The sequence below is a fragment of the Echeneis naucrates genome, chromosome 17, assembly GCF_900963305.1.
Source record: "Echeneis naucrates chromosome 17, fEcheNa1.1, whole genome shotgun sequence".
NCBI lineage: Eukaryota > Metazoa > Chordata > Actinopteri > Carangiformes > Echeneidae > Echeneis > Echeneis naucrates.
In genome coordinates, this window is record NC_042527.1 from 6,822,101 (window position 1) to 6,847,019 (window position 24,919).

Sequence of the window (24,919 nt, forward strand, 5' to 3'; positions counted from 1 at the left end):
CTGAGTATTTGTTTGCAGTCCACAGTATCCATCATGTTTGACAGGACAAAAGCAGCTTTAATCCAGCCCCAATGCTGAAACATAATGCCTCAAAAAACATTTCACCCAGGAAAAAACTGCAGCTTTTCAGTGCCTTCTCTTTTATTATGAAACAGGAAACAGTCCTGAAATCAGTAAAATCTGCATTTCAATGGCATATTATATAACATCACTTTTTGGCACTTAACTGTAAAGAAACACTGGGTAAAAATAGTAAAAGATCGAACATATCTGCATCATGTGCTAATGTACAGATATAGAAGAGCAAAAAAAAAAAAAAAAAAACCCAAAACTTCCCTGATGCTACGTATTTCAACTGCTGAACTATTGTGTGCAAAAAAATTACATCTATAAACATGTACACGCTGAACAATAGTTTTTACCTTTTTACGATTGACTCCTACAAAGTCATATTTAATGTAGCGGGGTCTTCTCAAGTGTGCATTAGTGGTCAAATTGTCATCTTTAACAATAAAATGAAAAAAGTCAAGTTTTATATACCAGCATCAGACTATAGTGAAACCAGTTCCATTGAACATTTAACTACACAAGAAAAAGCTGCGACAACAATTATTTGCCAGGTATCATTTGTTTTGACTTTAATATATTTGAACACTTGAATGATGACAGGCATTTACCATAAGAACTGGCATCTTTTTTTCGGCTATGGCTTTATGAGTGCTGCTTTAAATTTTTTGCGTAGATTTTCTACAAGATCTCAGCTTTAAGACAACAACTGGGCAACATGGTTTGGAAGTGCACTTCACTAACGTTTGGTCGCCTGAGGGATCATTTCATCTTCCTTTGCTGATTTGTTCATGCTGGCAGCTTTTCCTTTTCTCAGAGCACTTTATCTCCTCTTTTGTCTTTGTTGCTCCCTCTCTATCTCTTGCTGGATAACCTGAGGTTGTCATTTAAATTACATTGGGGGACTTGATGCAACCTTGATCCACATTACCTCATATGTCCCCTAGAGGGCACTGTGAACGATGGTGCCACATTAAAGTGCTGTGCATACATGTGGAGTCCTGTTAGGGACCTAAGGTTCCCACTAAACTGGAGACCCCTGAACCATTAAAGGGAATGTGGGGAAAAAGCTGAAGTGACACAAAAAACGTCTTGTTTAAAAGATTCTATAAGAATCCTTCTGACAAAGCGACAGAAACATTTTTATCACTGACCCAAAACAGTCACAAGGGGAAACTCATCAGCAGAGATAAAGCTGAATTGGCCAAACGCTGAGCTCACATCCACACTGGTCTTCTTTTGGTGTCTGCTCTGCTGCTGCGGCCTATATGAGGTTGAACTGCCTTTGGACGCTTCCATCAGTAGGTGTATCTGGACAGCGGCGTGTCCTCCATGAGATCATCCTGGACATGTAGAGGAGTGCAGTGGTTATGAAACACGTAATTTATGTTGAACTCCCAAATAACACTTGAGTTTTGAGCTACGAAGGCATATAGCATATTAGATATATACTGTGCTATATAGAGTACATGTTGTATTCTTTAATACATCTGAAAGGCCGAAAATATGAGATTTACTAGTTCTTCAGTTGTAGTGTATCTATGTAGCCTCTGACCATCTATAGACTACCTAAACTGGTGACAGAGAGAGGGGAGGAGAGGTAATGTCTCTAATTTTCTTGTATTTCATGTATTTTTTTTAACTCAACAAAAATACCTATACATTTTAGATAATCTACAATAAGCTGGGAAGAAACAAAGAACGTTCTTGAGTGACTTTGATATCCTGACTTTTAGGATGTGTAAAGCTACATCCCACATTTCCCATGATACGCATGCACAGTGAGTTTGAGCCTTCTTGCAGTGTAAGCAGCCTCTTGTCTCAAACGTCCTACCCCACGTTGTAGCGGCGGCTTTATGTTTGGTTCCTTTAAAGTCCTTTATAGACCCTGACCAGTCTTCCCAGGCTGATCCTCGTGATACAGGCATTTTGTGTGTACTGGGTGTACCGACTGTGATGCTTGCACAGAAAGCTATACCATGGGGAGATCCTGCAGCCGATGAAACTCCGGCTGGTTGGTACGCTGGCGCAACTTGAGGAAGAGTACGACAAAGATAATAGCAGTGGTGACAATGAACACTGACAGCAGACCAGCCAGCAGGGGGTCCAGAGGGGAGCTTGGGTGGTACTGATGTCCTTTGGTATCTACATGATGCAGAAATTGACAGACATAATGAAACATATTTTTAGGACCAGTTGGCCTTCTACTGTAACACATGCCCTCCATCTCAACTGTCTGTCACCTTACCTTCATCACCGACATTGAGCTCAGATGGGACCTCCTGGTGCGTCAGCCTAGTGGAGCTTGGAGCTGTTCTTGAAGGATGCTCTGTGGTGGGGGATTCAGGCTGCGGTTGGGTGCTGAAGGCCAGAGCGGTGGAGCTTCCATCCTGCAATGTGTGGGCTGGTTGAGATGAAAAGGTGGAAGTGGGGGTGTCCGTGGTCTGTAACGTTCTGTTTTCAGCGGTTGAGATGTGATTTTGGGGGGTGGCGCTCTGTGGAGGTGGTGTGGATGAAAGGCGTCCTGCAGCAGCTGAAAGTAGGGATGTTAGGGTCAGGCTGTGTCAGTTCAAAACAGTACAGAGAATTCTTCAAAGGAAATGCACTATACAAACACACACACACACACACACAAATACACATGGCTGCCAGGGGTATCTGCTACAATACAGTACATCCTCATTAAAGCAGATCGCATGACTGATGTTAAAGCTACAGCCCACAATGTTTTGCCTGATAGTGCTGAGGATGTGTTCAAAGCCAAAGCTGCGATTTATTTCCAGTCAACCAGTAGTGAACCTGCACATTCAAACTTCCCCCTCAGTCTTTTACGAATCTTTCTGGTCGAAGGTTTAAGGCTCAAGCTCAAACCATGGTTATCCTTACAACGTTATATTTAGTCTTTCTAACAGAGAACAACTTTTTCCAGCCTAAATTGTGTATCTTGTGACCAAGCTTCAACCTCTAGTGCTGAAAAACAGTCAACAAGCCAAAATGCAAGTGGCCCTGAAGTTCCTTGAATGACCACTTGAGACGGAGTCTAAAATTGAGTTATACCCCACAGACAGCAGAAATAAACATGTTTACATCTTGGCATAGAACAGATTTTGGGTGCTACTGTGCAATTATGCTTCTTTTTTTTTTTTTATAATTTTAAACTCTGGGTAGGCCAGAATGGTTTGCTCAGGAGTAGTGTTGATCATCATTTGTTATTAAGGAGATAGATATTCAATATTTAGGTCCTATATGCATTTTCAGTAAAAATACTGAATCTGCCTTATTTTCTCCACGTCATATCCACATTTATGAAAATTTGAACATGACATGCAAAAATATTATAAACTAAAAAAATTTAGAAATTTAGAGATGAACCGGTCAGTCGACAGATAGAGTTGTGTTAACAAGCAAATAGAAAGCACTGCCTCCAACTACAGTAAGCAAAAATAAGTGACTTGGCTATTTTCCCAGTTTGCTGATATTTTGTACAATAAATGATTAAGTGAGAATAAATACAGTATTTGAAGCCTCTGAAATTAGCATATGGTTCAATCAACACAACGTAGGTCAGACTGGTGAACTTTGTTGGTCAGAAAGCGAAAATACAAAAGCATCCACATTCTGCATTAAATATAAAAGGACATGCAAGTAGCAGCGATGTGAGTTGTGGCTTTGGAAGTAACAACCTTTATATCACCCTACAGAGTGAGGGAAGGTGACTGTGACTGCTAATGTTGGGACAAAGGTGTGATCTCTATAATGGTGTGTCATATTGTTTGTTATTCCTGCGCTTCTCAAAGAGGAAACATGACATCAGCTGAGGGGGTTATATTTAACTGATCTATAAAAGGGAATCTCTTTAATAAGGTTACGACACACCTTCTGAATCTCAGTGAAGGCATGTGGGGGTCAGGGAAGGTCTACCATCCTGAAACGCTGCTGGCAATGGAGCTGAGTCTGGAGAAGGAGTTTGTGTTTGCAAACAGCCAGCATTTAGTGTGTGGGTAGTTTTATTTTAAGAGTCCACTCTGGACAAAATAAACATAAGGGCCAGGAAAATTATAGATGCTGTGTTATAGAATTGTGGATGAAAAGATGATCATAATTTTGGTGTCAATAACTGCATCTCATACAGGCTTAGACTTCTAAAGAGACATAGAAACATAAAAGTATGCAGGTTGTCCTTGGTTACCTGAAGAAGGACCGGTGTGAGGGGTCATGGTAAGAGGTGCATCTGTGCTTGGAGCTGTCGTCGCCGTAGAGCTTGTGCTCAACAAGCGGTTTTTGAAATCTGCATTTGTCACATTCTCTGCAAGGACTGTTCCCTCTGTCTTGGTGCCGGTTGTGGTTTCAGTTGAGGTTTCATTCCTGCCTGCACGATTATGCGTCCACTTTGGGACCATATTCCCAGGATCCTCCGTCACATCAGGAGATGCTGAGGTGCCAGGATGGTGAGGGAGGTCAGGTAGTGTGAGGACAGGGGACAAAGCAACACTCTGACCTGTAAAAGAAAATATAAGTCACACTGTAGGAATAAAGATGAATTTGATGATGTTTTTTTTTTTTTATCTAGAGAATTGTTTCTTTTAGTGTCTAGAAAGTGGGAGTGAAAGTTCAAGTGAAATATCAAAATATAAAATCCAAAACTGGATTTTGTATTGGAAAACTGGATTTGGTATTTTTACTCGGGAAATGAGTCGATTGAATCGATTAATTGAATACCATAATGCAGGCTTCTGGTATGTTGTGTTGGTACAGTTGCCTTTTTTGTATTTTGGCGCTGACTGGAAAGAATCATACGAAATGAGTTAATTATGAGAACGAGGCACGCTGATAAGCCTGTAAATTGAAAATACGAAACGTTAAAATGGATAAAAACAGCAATCTGACGTCACCAGTCAATAAAATGAGTTCCTGCGACAAAGAAATGATCATCTCTGTTGATCCAAATTATCTGCGCACATCCGCCTGGAGCTGATAAATCAATCAAACAATAAATAATAATGATGATGATGATGATCAAATAGAGCCAGTTTCCAACTTTCTATACGATCTTTAAACAAACAAGGCCGTCATGTGCTGAATCGATAACGAGCCCAGCTCACGTCAGCAGGATATCAAACACACACACACACACACACACACCGGGGATGAGGATGGCACCTCACCTTTAGTCTGCGCTGAGCTGGTAAGGACCCCCAACAGGAAAAACACCAGATTCATTTCTAATTTCACCTCCTGGGCCTCCCTGCTGCGGATCACTGTGAGTCGGAGCCTCCTCTGCCTCCTCTGCCGCTCTGCTCTGCAGCTCCCAGCCTGTTTCCGTTACGTGATTTGACGGAGCTCATCACCGGTGCTATAAATATCCAGAGGGAGCGGGGCAGAAAGAGGAGCCGGGGTGGGGCCGCGGGGAGGTGGGGGGGGGGAGCGAGGGCAGGCGGCTGTTCTCCAAAGAAAAAGTAAGAGTCGCCGACTTCACTCACGCTCCACCTTCCGTCTCCGTGTTTTTCCACCGGCAGCCGCTCAGTCCTGCATCCAGCCCCCCCCCACCTGAACCTCGCCGGCGATCCGCCGCTGCCGCCCAGCTGCTCCAATCCGGCGCCGGTGCGTCAGAAGCGCCAGTTGTGGAGCGCTGTAACACACACACACGCACGCACACACAACCGTGGCCAAGTTTGTCTCAGCTCTGTGTGTGTGTGTGTGTGTGGGGGGGGGGGGTTGTGTGCGCAGAAAGTGTTGTAGAAGTGAACAGGTGTGAGTGTTTTGCGCACGCTAAGTGTGAGACAACAACTTTTGTGTCCGGCTGGGGGGGGTCAGCGTGCCGTCACCACCGATCCGACCCCACATGTGCGCTGTGTGGACAGCTGAACGGGCCGCTGCGTCCTCTGTCCGTCTGCCGGGACACACTGTAGAGGACAGCGATCACTCCTTCTGACCACCGCTTCATACCGAGAGGGCTCTTATTTCTAAAGGACCAGCAGCCGAAAAAAAAAAAAAAACATCCGTTCCGTGCTGAGCCAGATGGAGCCTCCGACCAATCCGGGAGACGGCCCGGGGGAGTTGGAGTTAACGGTGGACAATGTGGAGTCGGTGAGTTAGTTGTCAATTTCAGCAAAAGACCTGTTTACGGAACCAGGCCTGCAGATCCAGCTCCAAACACCCCCTGCCCCGCATGCACAAGATGATCCACCCATCCTCCACAGTTGACGGGATTTGGTTTAAAAAGTCGAGTAACGACAAAACGGCAGCAGCCTCTTCACACAGAAAAGCGTGTGTTCATTGTACTTTCAAATAAGGAAATTAGGCAATCTGGACCTTTTGTAACGTGATACCAGCTATAAGCATATGCTGTCCTAATAATAACTAACACCATGTGCTTTGGATTAGTTGTCATGACAACACATTTTTTTACTCTATTCAAACCGAACAAATTGGCCATGCATAAATATCGATGCTTGTCTAAAAGCAGTTCTCTCAGAAATGAGCTTTAGTAATTCGTTCCATTTTTTCAGCTGTCTTTATGCCTGTGGTCCTTACCACACCTCCTCAGTTAAAACAAAGAATATATGTGCGCATACGAGTACTGATACCTCTCCTCTGATGCTCCTTGACCAGTGTCCACTCCCCACCTGTCATTACTACACTTAGTTTCATCTGCTGGTCTCTCTCCCTGCAGGCGCTCTACCAGCTGTACTTTGATCCAGACATGGAGCGGAAGAATGTGGCCCAGAAGTGGCTGACCCAAGCTCAGGGCTCTGCGCAGGCATGGCAGTTCTGCTGGGCCCTACTCAGCCCTGACAAGGTCTGTAGTTCACTCTCAAATCTCTAATAGTGCTGAACACAGAGGTCTGTGGTTAAGAGCCCCATAGAGTGCTTTTCAGATCAGGCCAACATGAACCTCTTTCACTGGTTAGAGTGTAAGGCTGTTTTTTTTGCAGATCCCAGAAGTTCAGTTTTTTGGTGCGAGCACCCTCCACACCAAGATCTCCCACCACTGGAGCGACCTCCCCACTGACCAGCATGAGAGCCTCAGGATGCAGCTGCTCTCCCACATCCTGTACTTCTCCTCGGGGCCCAAAATGGTGTTGACTCGTCTGTGTGTGGCGCTGGCTTCCATGGCTCTTAATTTGATTCCCCAGGCTTGGTCTCAGCCGGTGGCAGACATGGTGAGGGCCTTTCAGCCACAGAGACCTGACTCTGAAGGTGGCTCTGCTGCAGAGGCTTCTCAGGACCCCCACGCACACTGCCTGGCACTGCTGGAGCTCCTCACTGTGCTTCCAGAGGAGTTCCAGAGCGGGCGGCTGGCTCAGGTTCGCCGTACCCAGCTTAGAGAGGCCTTGGCTGGGGAGTGGAAGGTTGTGTGTCCTATGCTGCGTCAGCTCCTTCAGAGCCAGGACTCATCGAACCAGGTGAAGGACAAGGTGCTGCGCTGCCTGTCCAGCTGGGTGAGGCTGGACGTGCCATTAGGGGAGAGCCACGAACTGGTTCAGGACTGTTTCACGGAGCTGTCCAATCCGGAGCTTTTTGACACAGCTGTGGAGACGATAGTGAACGCCATCTCGCAACCTGACTGCCAGAGGTGAGAAACATGCTGGGTCACGATCAAGGTCAAAAGGTCACTGCCATCATTTCCAGGTGGTTGAACCACAACATGTGTGTGCAGATACGTTGATGCTCTGGTGAAACTGATGCCTCTAGTCCTGGGTCTCCATGACCAGCTGAGGAAAGCGGCTCAGGGCGGGGACATGGAGACGTCGCACGGTATCTGCCGTATCGCTGTCGCTATGGGAGAAACACACTCCAGGTAGGCACAGACTGACAACCTCAACATATATTTCCTGGCAACCGTACATGGTTCTTATTTCTCAATTTGGATCACTGTGTTTGTGTATGACAGGATTTTGTTGGAACAGGTGGATCACTGGCAGGAGTATCTGGCTTTGGTCAACATGATCCTGTACTGTACGGGTATCCCTGGTCATTACCCCGTCAGTGAGACCACCAGCTCCCTCACGCTCACCTTCTGGTACACCCTGCAGGTGTGTACCTGTTACTGCTATTTGTGTGTCTGACAAAGGATTTAGACATATAAAATCTTCATTCTGAATTTTCCTTGCGTGTTCAGGATGACATCTTGTCGTTCGACGAGGAGAAACAGGCAGTTTACCTGCAGGTTTACAGGCCAGTTTACTTCCAGCTGGTGGACGTGCTGCTGCATAAATCCCACTATCCCTCACAGGAAGAATACACTTCCTGGTCTTCTGATGACAAGGAGCAGTTCCGAATTTACAGGTAAGACAGGGAAGTGGGGCAACATCTAAAAGGCCGTGAATATGGATTCTAGAAGAAAAGCTTTAGGTTTTCCATCTGAAAGCTGCCAACACATTTCTGCTAATGTGGCTAAAATGGTAGCTACAGCTGTTTCCTTGGCTACTTTGCTGGACAGGGTGGACATCTCTGACACGCTGATGTATGTGTATGAGATGTTGGGGGCAGAACTGCTCAGTAACCTCTACGACAGGCTGGGCAGGCACCTGATGGACCCTCAACAGTCAGCTATATGGCAGGTAGGGCAACCAACAACTGAATCTCACATCCTTTCTTTCTTTGTGCAGAGCTTTATATTTACTGCTGTGAGGTTGTGTTTCATCCTCTGCTCTCGGTCCCCTCCTTCTCCAGGACACAGAGGCCCTCTTATTCGGTTTCCAGTCCATAGCTGAGACCATAGATGTGAACTACTCTGATGTTATCCCAGGTCTTATTGGTCTGATTCCCAGAATCAACATTAGCAACATAATGCTGGCCGACACCGTCATGTACACCATAGGTACGTACACCTCTCTCTTACCATTACTTTATGTTCCTTTTGATGTGTTTGGTATTTACGTTCAGTCTATGACACCACATTTTCCCTGTTTCCCAGGATCCCTTGCAGAGTGGCTGGCTGACCACCCGGTGATGCTTGGAGGCATATTACCCATGGTGCTCCAGGGTCTTGCGAAGGCAGAGCTGTCTGTGTCCAGTGTGTCTACGCTGAAACGGATTTGCAGGGAGTGTAGGCACGACCTCGGCCCGTATGCTCAGGACATCCTGACAGTGTCACAGGTCCACATGCAGAGTCACATCATGATAAAACTTACCATGCTTTTGGTTGATGCATTTTTATTGTCCTTTCACACATACTGTGTTTTGTCTGCAGGATGTCCTGCTGAAAGAAATCCACAAGGTGAGTAAACAGCCATCAACCTTTCACAGTATCATTTCGCTTTGTGAACATGAAGGCACCAGCCATCTCCCCGAGGACATCATGTATGAGGCGCCCTGTGTGTCTCTGTGTGTCTGTGTGCAGAGCAGCCAGTGCATGTGGCTGATGCAGGCTTTGGGTTTCCTCCTGTCTGCCCTGCCAGTAGATGAGATTCTGGGCAGACTTCACTCTCTCATCACTCCTCACATCCAGCGGCTGGACACACTGGCCCATCGTGAGGTACTGTGCATTAAAACAAAGTCACCGGAGCAGCTGCTCATGCGCCTGAAAAAAAGGCCATAATATTATATCACGTGTATAATGCATATCCAGAAACTTGGCTCCAAATTTCCAGGATATATATACTCATCGTTTACGACATTGGCTAAAAGTTAGGAAACAGTGCCCTTTAAATAATGGATGCAGAGATTTCCTATCCTGTTAGTTAGTATAGCTGGTCAGTGAAGTCATCAAAGACACATTTGTAAAGACGTAAGAATCTAGAAATAGTGTTTGAGTGCAGTAGTTGTTTAATGATCATAATTACCACATCACTATTCAAATATTAGCAGTTTATATGAATATTTATGTCACTTTTTGTTCACATTTATTGATTAATTGGCTCATTCTAATCAATTATACATGAAATAAACAGTAGTAACTGATCCAGTCCAAGTTAGGATTTGATATGTAGATTTAAATGGTACTTAAGATAGCACCTGATGGAAATGCTGATATCAGGTTAACTTTAAATGAAATTGCACGCTAAGATTTAACACATATTGCACACTAATTGTGTCAGCTCTATCTATTTGACATACCTATACAAATGAATACAAATATAGAATTTCAGATGAGGCTATTACAGATATACACAAAATGCACCATAGGTCAACATAATGCACTGCGAGTGCATTTGAAATGCATTTTAATCAGCTGATCCTGCTATCCAAGCTGGCAGGGGTCTGGCAGCTGTGCTACTGTCATTACAAGGCTTCATATCAAACCCTACCACTTTGTCTCCCTCTACAGCCTGATCCCACTAATAAACAGTCCATTATCCACATCCTGGGGATGCTGTCCAGCCTCTTTACCACTCTGGACATCAACAGGCAAGCAGACGGCTCTGAGGGAGCCGCCAGTCCCAGACTCACAGCCTCACAGAGCACACAAAACCCAGTAAGTTCAGGTGAAAATAATAGAAAACAAAACCTTTACTAAACTGACTATATTCACTCTCATATATCCAACCACTGCATTAACTCACCTCATCTGCTCCCTCATTATTTACTTATATTTGTTTGTTGGTCAGCATGGTGGCATAAGAACTTTTTGAAAAATGTTTGAATGTGCTGAAATTGTTAATTTTTATATATATTGTGTTTCTATATATAACAATAAAGGTAGCTCAATCAATTTTTTTATTTTCACATTTTGTATAATTTTAGGTTGTGGTTGTGCTACAACAAGTGTTCACATTGATCCAGACCATCCTCGGCAAGTGGCTCGATGACTCAGATGTAGTAGAGGTAGGAGGGTTTCTAATGCTTGCAGAAATACCGATGTGTGTCTGTGCGTATGTGATTTATCTGACTCACACTCACTCACTCACAGCGCTCCATTTGCCCCCCTCCAGGCAGTGTGTGGGGTATTTGATAAATCAGTTCGAACCCTCCTACATGATTTTGGGCCCATGGTGGCTCAGCTGAGTGAGATGCTGGGGCAGATCTACAGCACCTTCCCACAAGCCTCTGCTCTGGACCTGGCACGGCAGGTACGCCCCCGCAGATCAGACCTTTAGCCGCCCCACTGTAACAAAAGCCTCTTCACTTGCTGTTGGCATCAGATGTCATCCTCTCTCTTTGTGTTTTTAGATGGTTCACATTTTTGCTGGAGAGGAACATCACTTTTCCAACATCAAGAGCCTCACTGAGATGCTGACCTCTGCCACTCTCACTATATTTCAACAAGGCAATGCACCGAAATTTCTATTTGTTTTCAGCCACTGCTTCATCTTGCTCATCTTATATTTATTTTACAGGTCCGCGGGATCACCCTGATATTGCAGAATCGTTTATGCACCTTCACGCTCAGGTTGGTGCAATAATTTCATCTGTCTGTGCACATCTGCAATCAGATCCTTTTTCCTCACCACAGCACCTGTGTGATCTTGACCCTCAGATTCTTAAGAGGAAGCCAGATTTGTACCTGTCTGAGCAGCTTGACATAAAAGCTCTGTTTTACTGTGGTGGGTATTATGACATGCTTTCACTGTTTACTGCTCATTCTGAAAGATATGTAATTTGTAAACGCACAGTATGAAAATGTTGGCATACACAAAATGGATTTTACTGAAAAGTTCAACCTTCTGAATGCAATTCATTCGTAATGCAGAAAAACAGCTCACTCCAAAGGACTGCGCTTCTCTGAGCTGTTTCTGTTGTTTTATTGTTTGGACATGATTTCAACATTTGATAATAATTTTATCCTGTTCTGTCCAGGGATTCTGTCACTCAAGTTTCCAGAGACACCCACAGTGAAAGCCGCCAGTCTGTTCTTTGTAAGTGGAGGCAGACATATGTAAGGTTTCCATTTACACTTTATGGCTTATCTAAAGTCAACTGATAGATTCTTGTTATTTCTGCCCTCCACCCTTCAGACAGAGCTCCTGCCTCGCAGTAAAGACGTGCCGTCTCTTGGTGAAGTGCTGCAGAATGATGGAAAGCTTCTGACAGAGACCATACTGCAGGTGAACTAGAACTTTGACTGCGAAGGTCGCATGAAAACCAGATGGACAACTGAAGAGTACCCACCAGCTCTTTTTTTAGACCATTATCTCGTAGCTCAGACTGAGTGAGTGCATTTCCTCTTGTATAAATCAGTCCTCTAATTGTAGCCTACTGTGTATCTATCCCTGCCTCAGGCTGTTGGAGGCGGCTCTCCTCGCAGTCTGGCGGAGCATTTCTCTGAGGTGCTGCTGAGCCTAAACAGGCATTGTCCAGCTCTGTTGTCCCAGTGGCTGAAAGAAACACTACAGACCCCAGGATTCCCCTCCGCCCAGGTCTCCTCAGAGCAGAAACACACCTTCAGTCAGCAGCTTCTAAGGTAATAACAAACCTTTTTATCTGTTTTAAAGCTGCTATATCCATTTATTTAACATTCACTAACATAGATCATTAGACTTTTTGGTTCCCCTCATGCACTACTGTGAATTTTGGCACATTTTAGCTTACTGTCTCATTAACAGTTTAGCTACTGATCATTGTGGACCTTCAGTGGCTAAAAAAACTTTTGTCACAGGTCTTGTTTGACAGTGAAACAGAACCGAACAAACACTGTTCTTAGGATGAATTGCAGGCTATTCTCAGGCAAAAAAAATAATTTTTTCATCATGCTGTTCATAGTTAAAACTATTAAATTTCCAAAAATGTTTTCCCCCATATTTGTGACAAGTCTCTCTCAGAAATGTCCCTTTTTTAAAATCTTTGTCTGTCTTCCAGGGAGCAAAGCAACAAGAGACGTGTTAAGGAGATTGTGAAGGAGTTTTCTCTTCTCTGTCGAGGACTGCAGGGCTCTGGATACTCAGAGTACTAATCTGAAATGCTAGTGCTGCATCTGACTTTTCCTTTCTCATTCCGTCCCCGAGAGAAAGGTCAAAATGAAGTAATCAAAAAAAATATATGTATGCACAAATACTGCCTCGCAGTTGTATGCCTCTGCCTGAGTTGCAGTTTACATTCATGTCTCTCCAGACTCATGTTGCAAATATTTAGAATGGATTAAATAAAAGTGTTTAAATTTTAGGTTTATTAATTTATAATTAAATGACGACGCATTTACTGGGCGGTAAATAGACAGGTTTAGTTATTTCAATTGAATTAATAGCATTTGATTAACATAAATGAACTTGAGTTAATACACGTATTAACATTTTTTAGCAAAAATGCAGTTAAAACAATTTTGTTGCTTAAGTCAAACAGCTGGCAACTCATTTCATTTGATGGTAGAGCCAGAAACAGGGACTCAGAGCTCAAGCCATTTTATGTCCATCATGTATGATGGGTCACCAAGAACCTTATCCTTTTTGAAATTGAATTGAAGAGCAAATAAGTTGAATTACGTTAATTAAATCCACTCAGTTAATCAAATTGCAAGTCAATAAACTGGGTCCCAACTTTGATCATGTGAAGGGATGGATCTGTGTGTCATTCCTGTTGAAGTGTTTATATTTTACGTACTTGAAAATGATCTTTCCTTTATTAACCTAACCCAGAGGAGCCACATCATATCACCACTGTATCACACTGGAAGCTATGGAGTTATATGGAGCACAAAAGGATGGATTGGATTTACTTCATTTCATGATTTATGATTTCTGTGACAAATTCAACCGAAAGTGAATGTGCTGCGGGCTTGGATAGGTCCAGTCCCATCACTGGATATATTTATGACAAAATGGCCTTGTTCAGCAATTTTAGCGTCCAATAATCTTGTCTGAGTATCGTTTTTGTTTTGTTTTTTTTTTGTACATCATTACATCTAAATCAAGTGAACCTAAATATCATCACTCATGATATCACATCATCAACTTTATCAACTTTATCCTTAGAAAGTTTTGTCATCTGCCATTTGAGGTGCCAAATTGTCCTGAAAAAAAATCCCCGCCGAAAGTCTTTCAAAGACATTAAAAAAGCCACTACCATGCTTTGTTAATTCAGGGTGACCTTTGACCTTCAAGATCTGAAAGGTTCACAAGTCCAAGCGAACATTTGCTCCAGTTTTGAAGCATTTCTGTCCTGGCATTACTGTGGTATCACATTCACGATTACAGGACAGACAGACAACATGAAAACGCCTCCAGCCCTGGATGTCACTGACACACAGGCAAAAAAAAAAACAACCTCAGTCCGACTCCATGCCAAAAGGTACAAAATAGGGGACAGTGGACTATCAAAAACCACGGTACTTGGAATGAACCAGAGCAAAACCATAGAATAAGAGGATTGTTGTGAAGATAAATTGGCCTGTGTGAAACATGTTTTTAATAAAAAAAATGTCACTGTCAGTTCCAAAGCAGGATAAAATGACAGACAAGCGTTATAGTGCCTGTTTCTGATATGTGTACACATGGGATCCATGAACAGAACACCAATAAACAGAACTTTCTTTGCAGCTGCATGAGCAACTGTGTGTATTCACAGATTTATTGTTTCTCGTCTGTTTTATACTGCTGAACATCATATTCACACATTATCAAAATATAGAAACCCTCCCTGCCCGAGCCAGGTTTCTTTTTCTTCTCTCTGTTACAAAGGAGAGCCTTTTAAAAATGTGACATTACTTGATATAGCTTAGAACTCTTGTAGATGTATACTTCTGATAATATATAGTAAAACAATTTTGCCACTTCCACAACAGAAAGGAAAACAACACAAACTCTTTTTTAAGCAGACAACATGTCCTGACAATAGGCTGCTTATTTTTCTTCTTAATCAGTCACATCATTGTACAGGATGGCAGTCGCAGTTATTTGAAGCTGAGGCTGTAGAAAAAGTGGACTGGAGAAGTGCTGTGTTTGTGGTGGTGGTTGAGGAGGGTGCTGAGATGAGAGCTAGATTGTGAACGTGGCTGAGTGATTGTGCACATCAGCCACAGCTTTGTTGGCTCCTCCTGAACCAGTCCTGTCAGGGGCCCTTCACTACCGTATTCTCGTGAAGAGGTTCAGCACTGACTTTGATTCCTGAGGAAAACAATGAAATTTGCTATGTGCTTGAGAAACTATATCAAATATACAGCTGCCTTTATCTAGCAAGTGAGTATTAATATTATATTGCCACTGGAGATTAATCAGGTATTTCTGATTCTGATTTCTGATCTAATACTATTTTGTGTAATATTTTAAGTGACTTAGAAGATTTTCTTTGTTTCTTGTGTTGAGAATCGAGCGAACATCTATTTCTTCCCAGACATTATTCAGTAACTTAAAACAACAAAGGTGTCACACTGTACACTCTGTGTATTATAAGCGCACTGTACCTTGGTGCAGCGTGTCTTACTGAAGACATTCCAGAAACGTAGTGTTTCATCCCCTGCCCCTGTGACAATGGCCTCCCCGTCTGGTGACACGGCCTGAGGAAAAGGACAAAGAGAAGAACTGGTGAAGGCTAAAAACTTTTATACATGTCAATTAGGAGATAGACAGTCAGTCTGTCAGTAAGCAGTGCATTTTACTTTGCGCTGTGTAATTTCACATGATGATAAATGCAGTGGGCAGCATGGCAGCATAGTGGTTAGTGATGTTGCCCCACAATAAGAGGGTGACCGGTGCGGTTCCTTGGTGTGGGGTCTTTCTGTGTGGAATTTGCATTTTCTCCCTGTGCTTGCGTGGGTTTCCTCACACCGTCCAAAGATTGGTGACTCTGAATGTGAGTGGTTGTTGGTCTCTGTCTGTGTGTTGGCCCTGGTGACCTGTCTAACGCCTAACCCAGTGTGAGGTGGGATTGGCTCCAGCACCCCCCGCAACCCGGTAATGGATAAGTGGTTGAAGATGAATGAATACATGAATCCAAATACTTCTACCACAGCCAGATACAGACTAATAACGGGGGTGAGATGCTCATCTAGATATATCAGCACTGAACAAGCAAAGCCGCTCAGTTAAACTTGTTGTCTTACCAAATATAGCACTCTATAGGAGTGTCCTGTCAACTTGGCCACCTGTGTTAGTGACGGATACTTCCACACCAGGATCTGGTTCTGAGAATAGCCATGAGTGCTCACCTACAAAGAATAAATGTCAATACAAACAATTCTGTTCCAACTGTTAAACTGAAGGAGTCGTCGTGTTTTAACTCATCCTCATCTACAAACAGGAAGTAGAGCAGTTACAGCTGAACCCCCTATCTGACACTGCACCAGCAAAAACGTTATCCAGGCACCCTCACATACAGTAGATTCCTATTGTACAGAAATTTCTACAGAATTGCAAATTACTGTACATAAGTGCATAATAACTATAGTCTAAGTGTCACATTTTGATGATTTAGTCTTTTACCATTATTCTTTCTACTACCCATCCACACAGGAATTGGCTCAGAAGTCTTCACTTATGCATATAGTGTGTATCTCTGGAGTGGTGTATGTTTGTGAGTGTGTGGATATGGGAGAGGGTTTGTGCTTCCTCACCAGTTCGTTGGCGTGCTTGGACCATGCCAAGTTGCAGACCTGGGAGCCGGTGTCTGTGCTCTGCAGCGCCTGACCTGTCAGGGTGTTCCAGAAGCGCAAGCAACGGTCGGCAGTGCCACCCCCTGATGCCAACAGCCCGTGTTGGTGGGGGGACCAGGCGATGGCCTTGACTGCTGCCAGGTGGTCACTGTACTGCTGCACAGGGAGTAGGCTCGAGCTATTCCACACCAGTAACTGTCCAGACAACAGACAGCAGCATGAAGCTCAAATATTAAATTGAATGAACACCAGTTAACTTAAGTTTAAACCACGAGTCAATCTGAAGTTTTATATTCTCTCACCTTGTTGTCATTGCCCCCAGATGCAAGGTGCTGATGGTCAGGAGACCATTTCAGACCACATACTTCCTGCCTGTGACCTTGCAGCCTCCTCTCAGCAGATGGGGGGGTTCTGACGTCCCGCTGGAGGATCACTCTGTCCCGACTTCCCGACGACAGCTGCTCCCCATTCCATGCCAGGGCACCTTGGGCACAAAGGGTAAAAGGGGAGAGTCATATTTCACTCTGGCTGTCTGGTATTCCTTAGATGAGGCATAACACTGCTCAGTGGTACAGGATATGGCGTATGTGATGAGTTTGGGATTACTTGGTAAAATGGCCTCCTGTTAAAGATACATTATTGCGTAAATAATGACGCTTGTTCTCCTTTTCTAAACTCAAACATTCTTTAACTAGCAGTGTGTGATTCCATGTCACTCCAGCTATGACTGACCTACACGGGCTGAGTGACCCTCCAGACTGGTCAGCTTCCTCCCACCAGCTGCATCCCAGATCTGAACATAACCTTTGTGGGTTCCAACAGCGACCAGACTTCCCTGATAGAACCAGAGCAATCATATTTGTATTTTGCTATACTTTCTATTCTGCAAAAACATATTCACATGCTCACAACATAACATAACATAGATAAACAGTAGAGTCAGGTCTGTCAGCTCACCCTCTCATTCCAACAAACTGACGTAACCGAGTCTCCATCCACTGAAAGGTCACATAGCCTTGTCACCTGTTATAGACAGACACAGTTGAATATGTTTACACATGCCTTCTTCATTCAAACTTTCCAGAAGGAGAAAAGTCTCTTAATAAACATCAAACTGTAAATTAATTAACGCCCTCCTCTGACCTGGCTGGTGCAGGCACTCCACAGATAGACGCAGGCCCCCAGGCCAACACTGAGCAGGTTGCCTGCTGACCAGTCTACCAGGTTGAGGTAGAAGTCATCCTGCAGCTCCGGAGCATCCAGCACTTTGAAGGGGATCTTGGAGATCTTGCGTGCTGGTTTACGAGGGGAACGGAGCAGCTTGTGACTGATGAAACACCACAAAGAAACAGAGAATGTTAATTAAACTGAATCTGAGCAGGAGAGCTGCTCAGCTGCTGTTAAATGAAATGAATCGTACCTCTTGTTACTAAGTGGAGAAAGGGAGTATGGTGAGACTTCATTATCGCTATCAAAAGGCACTCTCTTAGTGTGCACAGTGTACTGTGGAGAATGAACACATGAAGCAGGATCATGGTAAGAAGCTGCTGATAGCTGAACTGATCACACATCAGCTATGAGTCAATTTGTTAGAAGTTTTTTTTTTTTCTAAATTGTGAAATGTGAAAGGATTAATGGAAATTAGAGATTGTTTTCCTTTATTAGGATTAGCTTTATTAATGACAGTTATTAAATATTTACCAATAAGTGCATGCTTCTAGAAAATGTTTTACTGATTCTTCTCATAACTTATGATTGCACTGCTTTGAATTAATATGATGGTATTAATATTATTGAATACATGATTACCCTAAAAAGGCTGTGGGAGTCTTGAGAGAGGACTGCATGCCGCCGATCATCTGTATGAGGATCTGGAACAGTCTCTATCCCGGCCCCCAGTAACTCATTCCGCAGCAGAGCGGCATACGCCACTGTGTCTGGAGGAGCCGTGGTGAAAGTGATCATGAACACACAAAAAGTGTAGAATAACAACATTAGAGCGGAAACCTTTCCAAGGGAGCTCAAACTGCTCTTATTTCAAATCAATGTGTCCACTGAGGATTCCTGACCTTTGCTAGAGTCTGCACTGGCATCCTTTGCTTTATGGTTCTGATTGGGAGAGCGACAGTTCTCCTGTGGAGAAAAAGGAAAGCCACGTTATCTCTGATCCCATGAGCTGCACCTGTGAAGAATCCATAAGTAGGCAAACTATCACTCTGCTCACATTAGCGTAGTGGAAGTTGATGCTCCAGTTGCTTCCAGCTCTGGTGGGAATGAAGCGGTCCCCTGACTTCACACTGACAGGACTGCAGGTGGCACTGACACACTAGGACAGCCAGAGAGAGGCAGTAAAACCATCAAAGGTCCAGCTAGATTACACCCATCAAAGCTCAGAGGTGGCCCAGGGCGATGCTTTTTTAGGGGCCCTGAAATAGCACCACCTCTGCCCATACCAAACAGACTCGCTCCTGCTGTGTGAAGCCCTGGGAGCAGCTCTGGGGTTACCTTTGACAGGCGGGCCTCTGCCGGCAGGTTCTGGTGGTTGATTTGCCTGAGCAGCCGTCTCTCGTAGTCTTGGTCCATCTCTTCGGGGCTGCCGAGCAGTAAGGCCCCTCTGCTGCCCTCCCCGCCCCCCTTTAAACCTCCACTTCCGTGCGGCGGCGAGGCAACCCGCAAAGGATCCCCATCTCTGCGGAGACGGAGCGGAAACTCAGAGCAGGAAGGCGCACGGAGCGTCCGCAGACACGGGCAGCGACAAACGGCCTGTTAGCCTGCCTGCGTCCCGCTCACTGGCTGAGGTAGACTTTTCCGGAGCAGCGCGTCAAACCGGGCTCATATGGAGGCGAACCCTCTGAAGAGCGTCACGGTGCGCCAATGACAGTCACACGGTTGTCATGGCATCGTACACACACACACACACACACACAGCAGCTCTTTAACAGCGGCGGAGTCCCCGTCAGACCGCCGCTCCGCACCGACCCTCTTCCCGACTGACACGGCGGCTCAGGTGGCCAAAGCAGCGGCCATCTTCTGCTGGAGGAGCGGGGGGGGGCGGTGGTGGTGGTGGTGGTGGGGGCGCCTGCTGCTGTCGCTTTCTTCCACAATAACAGCGGTTTTCCCGGGACCCGAAGCGGCTCGCTGCTGATGTTTATGTTCGCGACAAAGATGGCGACGGAATCAGCTGGAGCAGAAATTGTTTGGCCCGAGCTGTCGGAGCAGCGCGCGCTCAGCAGCGCCGCCCGCCGGCCGCGAATGCTCCCTGCAGCCGAGCTGTCGCTGCGGTAGTTCCCCGCGTTTGCCGCGTGGGGGCCCTGTTGCCGCACCAATCAGTGCGGGGCTGCCGTTTCTGCTCTGTGAATGGAGAAAGTTTTGCAGAAAGAAAGAAAGAATTGCTTGTGTGCTTTCAACGACACTGAAACATAGACGCTCACAACTATGAACAAATCAGAATCACAATACTTAAATCAGTCCAAAGGCCAATTCGATTCAATGCAGCCTCCATATTAAATTAATAGGAGTTATAATATAGATAGAATGTAAAAATAAAAGAAGTGTGAATGGGGTGTAAGGATTCCCAAATCTAAAAATATAAGTAGCATAGTATCTACATATATATGTATATACTATCAAGTGTATATGCATATACACTATGGAAACTGTGTGCTGAGAGATTAAGATTTAATTTGAAGTTGAATTTTCAGTGACAAATTAAAAATAACAGTTTTCAAGGAAGCAGTCTTGTGAGCCTGCGTGTGTTTGTAATCGATATGTAAATGAAGAGATGGTGTATATATTTTTGACATAAAATCAAAATAAAAAACCTCCAAGTTCAACATCTGAAATGGTAGTAAAACCATTTTTTATAAATCTTCCAAGAACTAAACCCAGCAAATGTTCCCCATATGTTCTTCAAAATTATGTAAATATTTTCAGTTTCAAACCATAGACAGAATCAGAATATATTAGTTTCCACATAATCTGAAGGGTTTTTTTTCAGTGTGTATGCATGTTAGAAATGGAATAATAGGACATTTAAAATAATCATTAACAGAATGACCCTAAACTTAATGATCCAAATGAAGATATGTTTACCTGACATCCCTTTTCAGATTTCAGATTTTAAACTCTTGCCATGTTTCAGATTATACAGACCAAACAAAAGAAATTTACACTTGTTCATCCCTAGCCGGTATATAATGCATTAAATATTTCCATATTTTGGGGACAGTAACAATTCTGAAGTCTTTCCATATTTTGTCATCATCATCTACAAGTCCAGACTGTGTCTAGAGGACTAGAAGATGAATCACCTCAGTACTTACTTACAATAAAATGAGATTTTATGGATTGTATGTATTTTGCAATGATTATATTGTGTTATTCTGTTATTGTGTGTGACTACTGGGGTCTGTGGCATCCCAAACAACGTGGAAGCACTTTCATCATGCGTTACCTCAAGTGCTAATACAGATGTAGGTATAATAGTTGTCCAGACTCTCTCAAAAAATTCTCAAAATCTCAGGATTTTACTGTGAATTTACATGAACTTTTAGCAGGCAACCTCTTGCATTAATTTGTCTGCCATCTGTGCTGTTGTCAATAACTGTGTGTCGTGCTGAGAATGAGAGTATTGATAGCACGTGCTTGCCTCAGGGCCCCTCTCTGAGCGTGACTTCAAAGTAAATAAAGATCTTACATTTGCCCTCACTGATACTCCATTTTCCATCCACCTGCACACAGCAGCGCAGAGCACACTTTGCGAAGAGCCAGATAAAGGTCTACTCTTTGAACCCTTTCATGTCTGCTCTTTTCCTGTGCCCTTAAAATACTGAAAGAGACAGGAAGAGTGGTCCGCTGCTGCCAGGGTTTTAATGAGGCCGCCGGACATGGTAGAGTGGAGGCAAGGCATTGGCATCTTTAGTGGTACGCTGATCTGCACGTAGGCCTTCTGCCACCACCACCCTTAGAAGCACTGTGAGACGCATATGTTATCTTCTGATTAAAGATTTGCCAAAACAACAGTTTATCTTTAAGAAACAAATACAATACAGGATTATTCAAGTGGTTCCCATCCTCTGGGGCTTTTGGCTGCTTACAAAGACCACTGTCTTGTCGGGGGCCCCTTGTCACATGTTAGATATCCATGACTTGTACCGCCAAAGAAATTCAAACACAGTGAGATTTCCACTGCAGACTTCTCACATGGTTTAATTTAAGTGACTGTTTCTTCAAAGTGGTCAAGTAATTTAACCAAAGGATTACAAAGGAGACTCTGAGCTCTTTGTGTCCTCCCCACACAGCCCTGTCAAATGACCTCAGGTGCCCCCCTCATTCCACGCAGTCATCCATGACTTAGCTTTCTATTCCAATAGTTAATCCATTGTTCATTGTTTTCAGCTTCCATTACTATAAGTTTCTCCGCTCATTTGTTAACTGATTTTGAGTGCTCTCTCCACACAATATTACAGCTGACACAGTAGGATAGAATATTTTTTGTAAGTAGTTGGAAGAGGTCCTGCATTTTCACCTAAGTAGGATTTTAAGGGCAGGACTTATGTAGTATTTTTAAATGTATATATTTGTTCTTCTACTTCTGGGAGGGATGTGTGTACTTTTCCACTATTGTACATTATACACTATAGGCATGTCGACATACATTACATGCACACATTACACACAGACAGACATACAAACACTGAGCTCACTTACAAAGAGCTATCAGACCATGATCACATTTTGCTTTCCAGACAGGCCAGTCACAACAGACTCCCTTATCTGCATCCTCCATCAGTTCCACACAACAGCGACATGCAGCGAGACCCACGTTTGAGAAGGCTGATGCTGTTGAAAAGGGCAGCGTTTAGGAGGGAGAGCAGCTGTCTGCCCCGATCAGGGTGGAGGGGAAACACTACAGCCTTATCGGCCCTGTAATACAGGGGGGCTCAGTGGGCACAGAGGAAGCTGGGTCAGTGCTCGCAGACTATGACGCTCTCAGATCCTTACTGGAATTCACAACAAAGCTGACTGATCTCATCTGCTGTGAGATGACAAGAAAAATAATAGTTTCAGTATGATTTCTGAACTATTGAGAAATGTTTCCTTGAATCAGTGTAGGTGTTGAACACAGGCTCAGCACTTTTTTTTTTCTTTTTTTTTTTTCTTTTTTTCAGGCAACATGCACAGAGAAAGTTGTTGTGGAAATAATAAGGCTGGTTCATTATAACCAGAAGTCTGGAAAATCCAGCGACGAGGCATTACAATAAGACAACAAACTTTTCATGTCAACAATACATGTTGTCTAGCATCGCAGGGACACAGTCAGAGCAACTGATCTAATATTCGTCGCACAACATGCAAAGCCCTCATTGCCTTTAACAAACTCATGTATTTCCATGTAGATCACCATGGTTTGGTGCAATACATACAACCTTTAACATTTCAGGACTTCCACAGCAGAAAAATTGCTTTGTTTATCTCACCACTAAAGATGTCACATCTTTGATTATTTTTTTGCATTTTTTTTCCTCCTATTTCCCTTTTGTCTCTCCCCCTCTCTCAGTTTATTTTTCTCCACCACAGATTTTGTCAGTGCAGTGCATGTTCAGACTCTCCACCCACGCTCTCTCCTACTTTGACACACCAGAGAGCTTCAGAGCTGCATTGCTCCCCACCTCTCTCCCTCTTCCTCGCTTTTGTCTCTGTGTCAAATAAGGACAATTATTGATCTGGGCAAGATCAAAAGGAGGGCATATGGATTAAACGTGCTTTGGCTTGCAGCAGACCTTTATCTCGATCTGCCCAGACCAGAGACACTGACGATTTGGTAAAAAAAAAATAAATAAAAAAATAAAAGCTAATAATCTGTTTAGCTGCAGCATAAAAGTCTGGCATCTAGTCTGTAGATGAGTGTGTTTACCTGACATGTGGTTTTATATTTTCGTGTCTTCATAACCAGGATTCACTATCGACTATCCCATCTTTAGTAGGTTCTCTCTATCTTCCAGTGCCACATCTGTTCATCTTCTGTCTCACTGTACGTTTGTGTATGTGTGCATTCATGTGTCATCTTTAAGTATGCATGTATGATCCCAGCTTCCCAGGGGCTGATTTTTATTTCATTCAATCTTATATCATTTTTGATAAACAAAGATGACAGTGTTCTCTTGTGTGCCACAGGGATGTTCCGTTCCAAATCCAAACAATTCCCGGGCTTGCTGTACACTGGGTAAAGAGCCCCAAGGGAGAAGCACAAATGTCAGGCTGGTGCCATGTCCTTAAACGCATCATGATAATGTGATTTGACAGAGACAAGTTCTTTAGCATACAGGCTGACACATTCAGGACTCCACTTATCTTTTAATGACACATTCAACACCAGCATGTTTTTTAATAATAAATAATTCAATATTACGAGAAAATTTACTCCGTCAGTATATTATATATATATATATATATATATATATATATATATATATATATAACTCCACCAACTACACACAGAATAAGTATTATGTGTACGTGAAGATATTTAAGACATTTGCGTGAAAAGGAAAAAGCAAACTGAGACAAACAAATGCCATATCTATGAGGCCTGCCAACATGTTCGATAACTCAATGATTAGTGACATTTTCTGGGAAGGACGCATCCTGTTATTGTCCTAATCCTGCATTTTAGAGTCCATGAAATCCAACACACATACACACACACAGACCTTAGAGGAACTAACTGCCTCATATGATTGTTTCCAGATTCATCATTTTCTGCAGAGCAGGGCAGAGCTGGCCCTTTCAGCTCATTCCCCACCCATCTGTCTCTGCCACTCTGAGCTGATCCTTACACACACGCCTGTGTCACTATTGAATTATCCTGGAATGCCCCACATCAGCCACTATTTCTCCCATTGACTGCCCAGTTGACTGTAGTCCTTACTGTCAACCCAACTAAAAACAAACAGCAGCTGGCCAGGAGAAACTTCAGGAAGACATTTGTTTTTATAAAGTGGATATGGAGAAAGCGGGTTTGTTTTGTTGGAAGTGGTTCTCTTCCTCTCTCGCCTTGGCCCTGGGCCGTGGGGCCTTTCAGGGCCTGGCTGGTGGAGTGGAGAAAGGAGGCTGACTGGCTGTCAGCTGGATCCACTGGCAACAAGACGCCCCAGCCCAACCTGAACTCTGGCGGTTCACAGACACCGCTGCAGGGGCTGGGGAAGTCCGCCTTCGGACTGCTGACGTCAGTCCCCAGCAGACCGCAAGACTTTCAAACAAACTCCCTGCTTATTGCTATGGCACTATGGACCACCTCCATGGAAAACACTTGTCTCTGTCTGCGCCAGTGTTTACCATAAACAGTTACCTAATTTTTGCTGAATCTAAAGGAAGTGAAGTATGGCT

General features: G+C 43.9%; 3 protein-coding genes across 4 annotated transcripts; 1 reads left to right on the forward strand and 2 right to left on the reverse strand.

Moving 5' to 3' along the window:
• Positions 1-132: 132 nt before the first annotated feature.
• Positions 133-5,441, reverse strand: LOC115057872 (salivary glue protein Sgs-3-like). The gene is made up of 5 exons (XM_029525102.1): positions 5,232-5,441; positions 4,256-4,564; positions 2,315-2,599; positions 2,045-2,211; positions 133-1,409 (listed from the first exon to the last, which is right to left on the reverse strand). Exons 1-5 carry the CDS (start codon positions 5,284-5,286, stop codon positions 1,365-1,367), a joined length of 861 nt encoding a protein of 286 aa, XP_029380962.1. The 5' UTR covers positions 5,287-5,441; the 3' UTR covers positions 133-1,364.
• Positions 5,442-5,523: 82 nt separating this feature from the next.
• On the forward strand, positions 5,524-14,242 carry LOC115057449 (importin-13-like). Its single transcript, XM_029524571.1, has 21 exons — positions 5,524-6,153; positions 6,740-6,865; positions 7,002-7,642; positions 7,727-7,867; positions 7,961-8,102; positions 8,189-8,355; positions 8,510-8,630; positions 8,743-8,890; positions 8,987-9,168; positions 9,263-9,289; positions 9,413-9,547; positions 10,340-10,486; positions 10,756-10,836; positions 10,944-11,081; positions 11,182-11,278; positions 11,349-11,401; positions 11,489-11,555; positions 11,809-11,867; positions 11,967-12,056; positions 12,231-12,412; positions 12,808-14,242. The coding sequence occupies exons 1-21, from the start codon at positions 6,085-6,087 to the stop codon at positions 12,899-12,901; spliced, it is 2,907 nt and encodes a 968-aa protein (XP_029380431.1). The 5' UTR covers positions 5,524-6,084; the 3' UTR covers positions 12,902-14,242.
• A 239-nt stretch (positions 14,243-14,481) lies between these two features.
• fzr1b (fizzy/cell division cycle 20 related 1b) lies at positions 14,482-19,736 on the reverse strand. 2 transcript variants are annotated; one of them, XM_029524576.1, is made up of 13 exons: positions 19,037-19,735; positions 18,756-18,857; positions 18,601-18,664; positions 18,341-18,468; positions 17,952-18,034; positions 17,675-17,858; positions 17,489-17,554; positions 17,264-17,366; positions 16,834-17,015; positions 16,493-16,726; positions 15,983-16,087; positions 15,344-15,436; positions 14,482-15,047 (listed from the first exon to the last, which is right to left on the reverse strand). In XM_029524576.1, the coding sequence occupies exons 1-13, from the start codon at positions 19,112-19,114 to the stop codon at positions 15,006-15,008; spliced, it is 1,464 nt and encodes a 487-aa protein (XP_029380436.1). In that variant the 5' UTR covers positions 19,115-19,735; the 3' UTR covers positions 14,482-15,005. The 2 variants fall into 2 exon arrangements, with proteins under 2 accessions (XP_029380436.1, XP_029380437.1); XM_029524577.1 differs by lacking the exon at positions 15,983-16,087 and having other exon boundaries at positions 19,037-19,736.
• Positions 19,737-24,919: the final 5,183 nt, after the last annotated feature.

Bases quoted from the DNA above. Each gene is read 5' to 3' on its own strand.
- LOC115057872 (XM_029525102.1), bottom strand. From the start codon at position 5,286: ATGAATCTGGTGTTTTTCCTGTTGGGGGTCCTTACCAGCTCAGCGCAG. The intron at 4,565-5,231 runs GTGAGGTGCCAT...TTTCTTTTACAG, and splicing joins CAGCTCAGCGCAGACTAAAG to GTCAGAGTGTTGCTTTGTCC. The intron at 1,410-2,044 runs GTATAGCTTTCT...CTACATGTCCAG, and splicing joins GGCTGCAGGATCTCCCCATG to GATGATCTCATGGAGGACAC.
- LOC115057449 (XM_029524571.1), top strand. From the start codon at position 6,085: ATGGAGCCTCCGACCAATCCGGGAGACGGCCCGGGGGAGTTGGAGTTA. The intron at 8,103-8,188 runs GTGTGTACCTGT...TTGCGTGTTCAG, and splicing joins CCTTCTGGTACACCCTGCAG to GATGACATCTTGTCGTTCGA. The intron at 10,487-10,755 runs GTAAGTTCAGGT...GTATAATTTTAG, and splicing joins CACAGAGCACACAAAACCCA to GTTGTGGTTGTGCTACAACA.
- fzr1b (XM_029524576.1), bottom strand. From the start codon at position 19,114: ATGGACCAAGACTACGAGAGACGGCTGCTCAGGCAAATCAACCACCAG. The intron at 18,035-18,340 runs GTAATCATGTAT...CATTCTCCACAG, and splicing joins ACTCCCACAGCCTTTTTAGG to TACACTGTGCACACTAAGAG. The intron at 16,088-16,492 runs GTGAGGAAGCAC...TATTCTTTGTAG, and splicing joins CCAAGCACGCCAACGAACTG to GTGAGCACTCATGGCTATTC.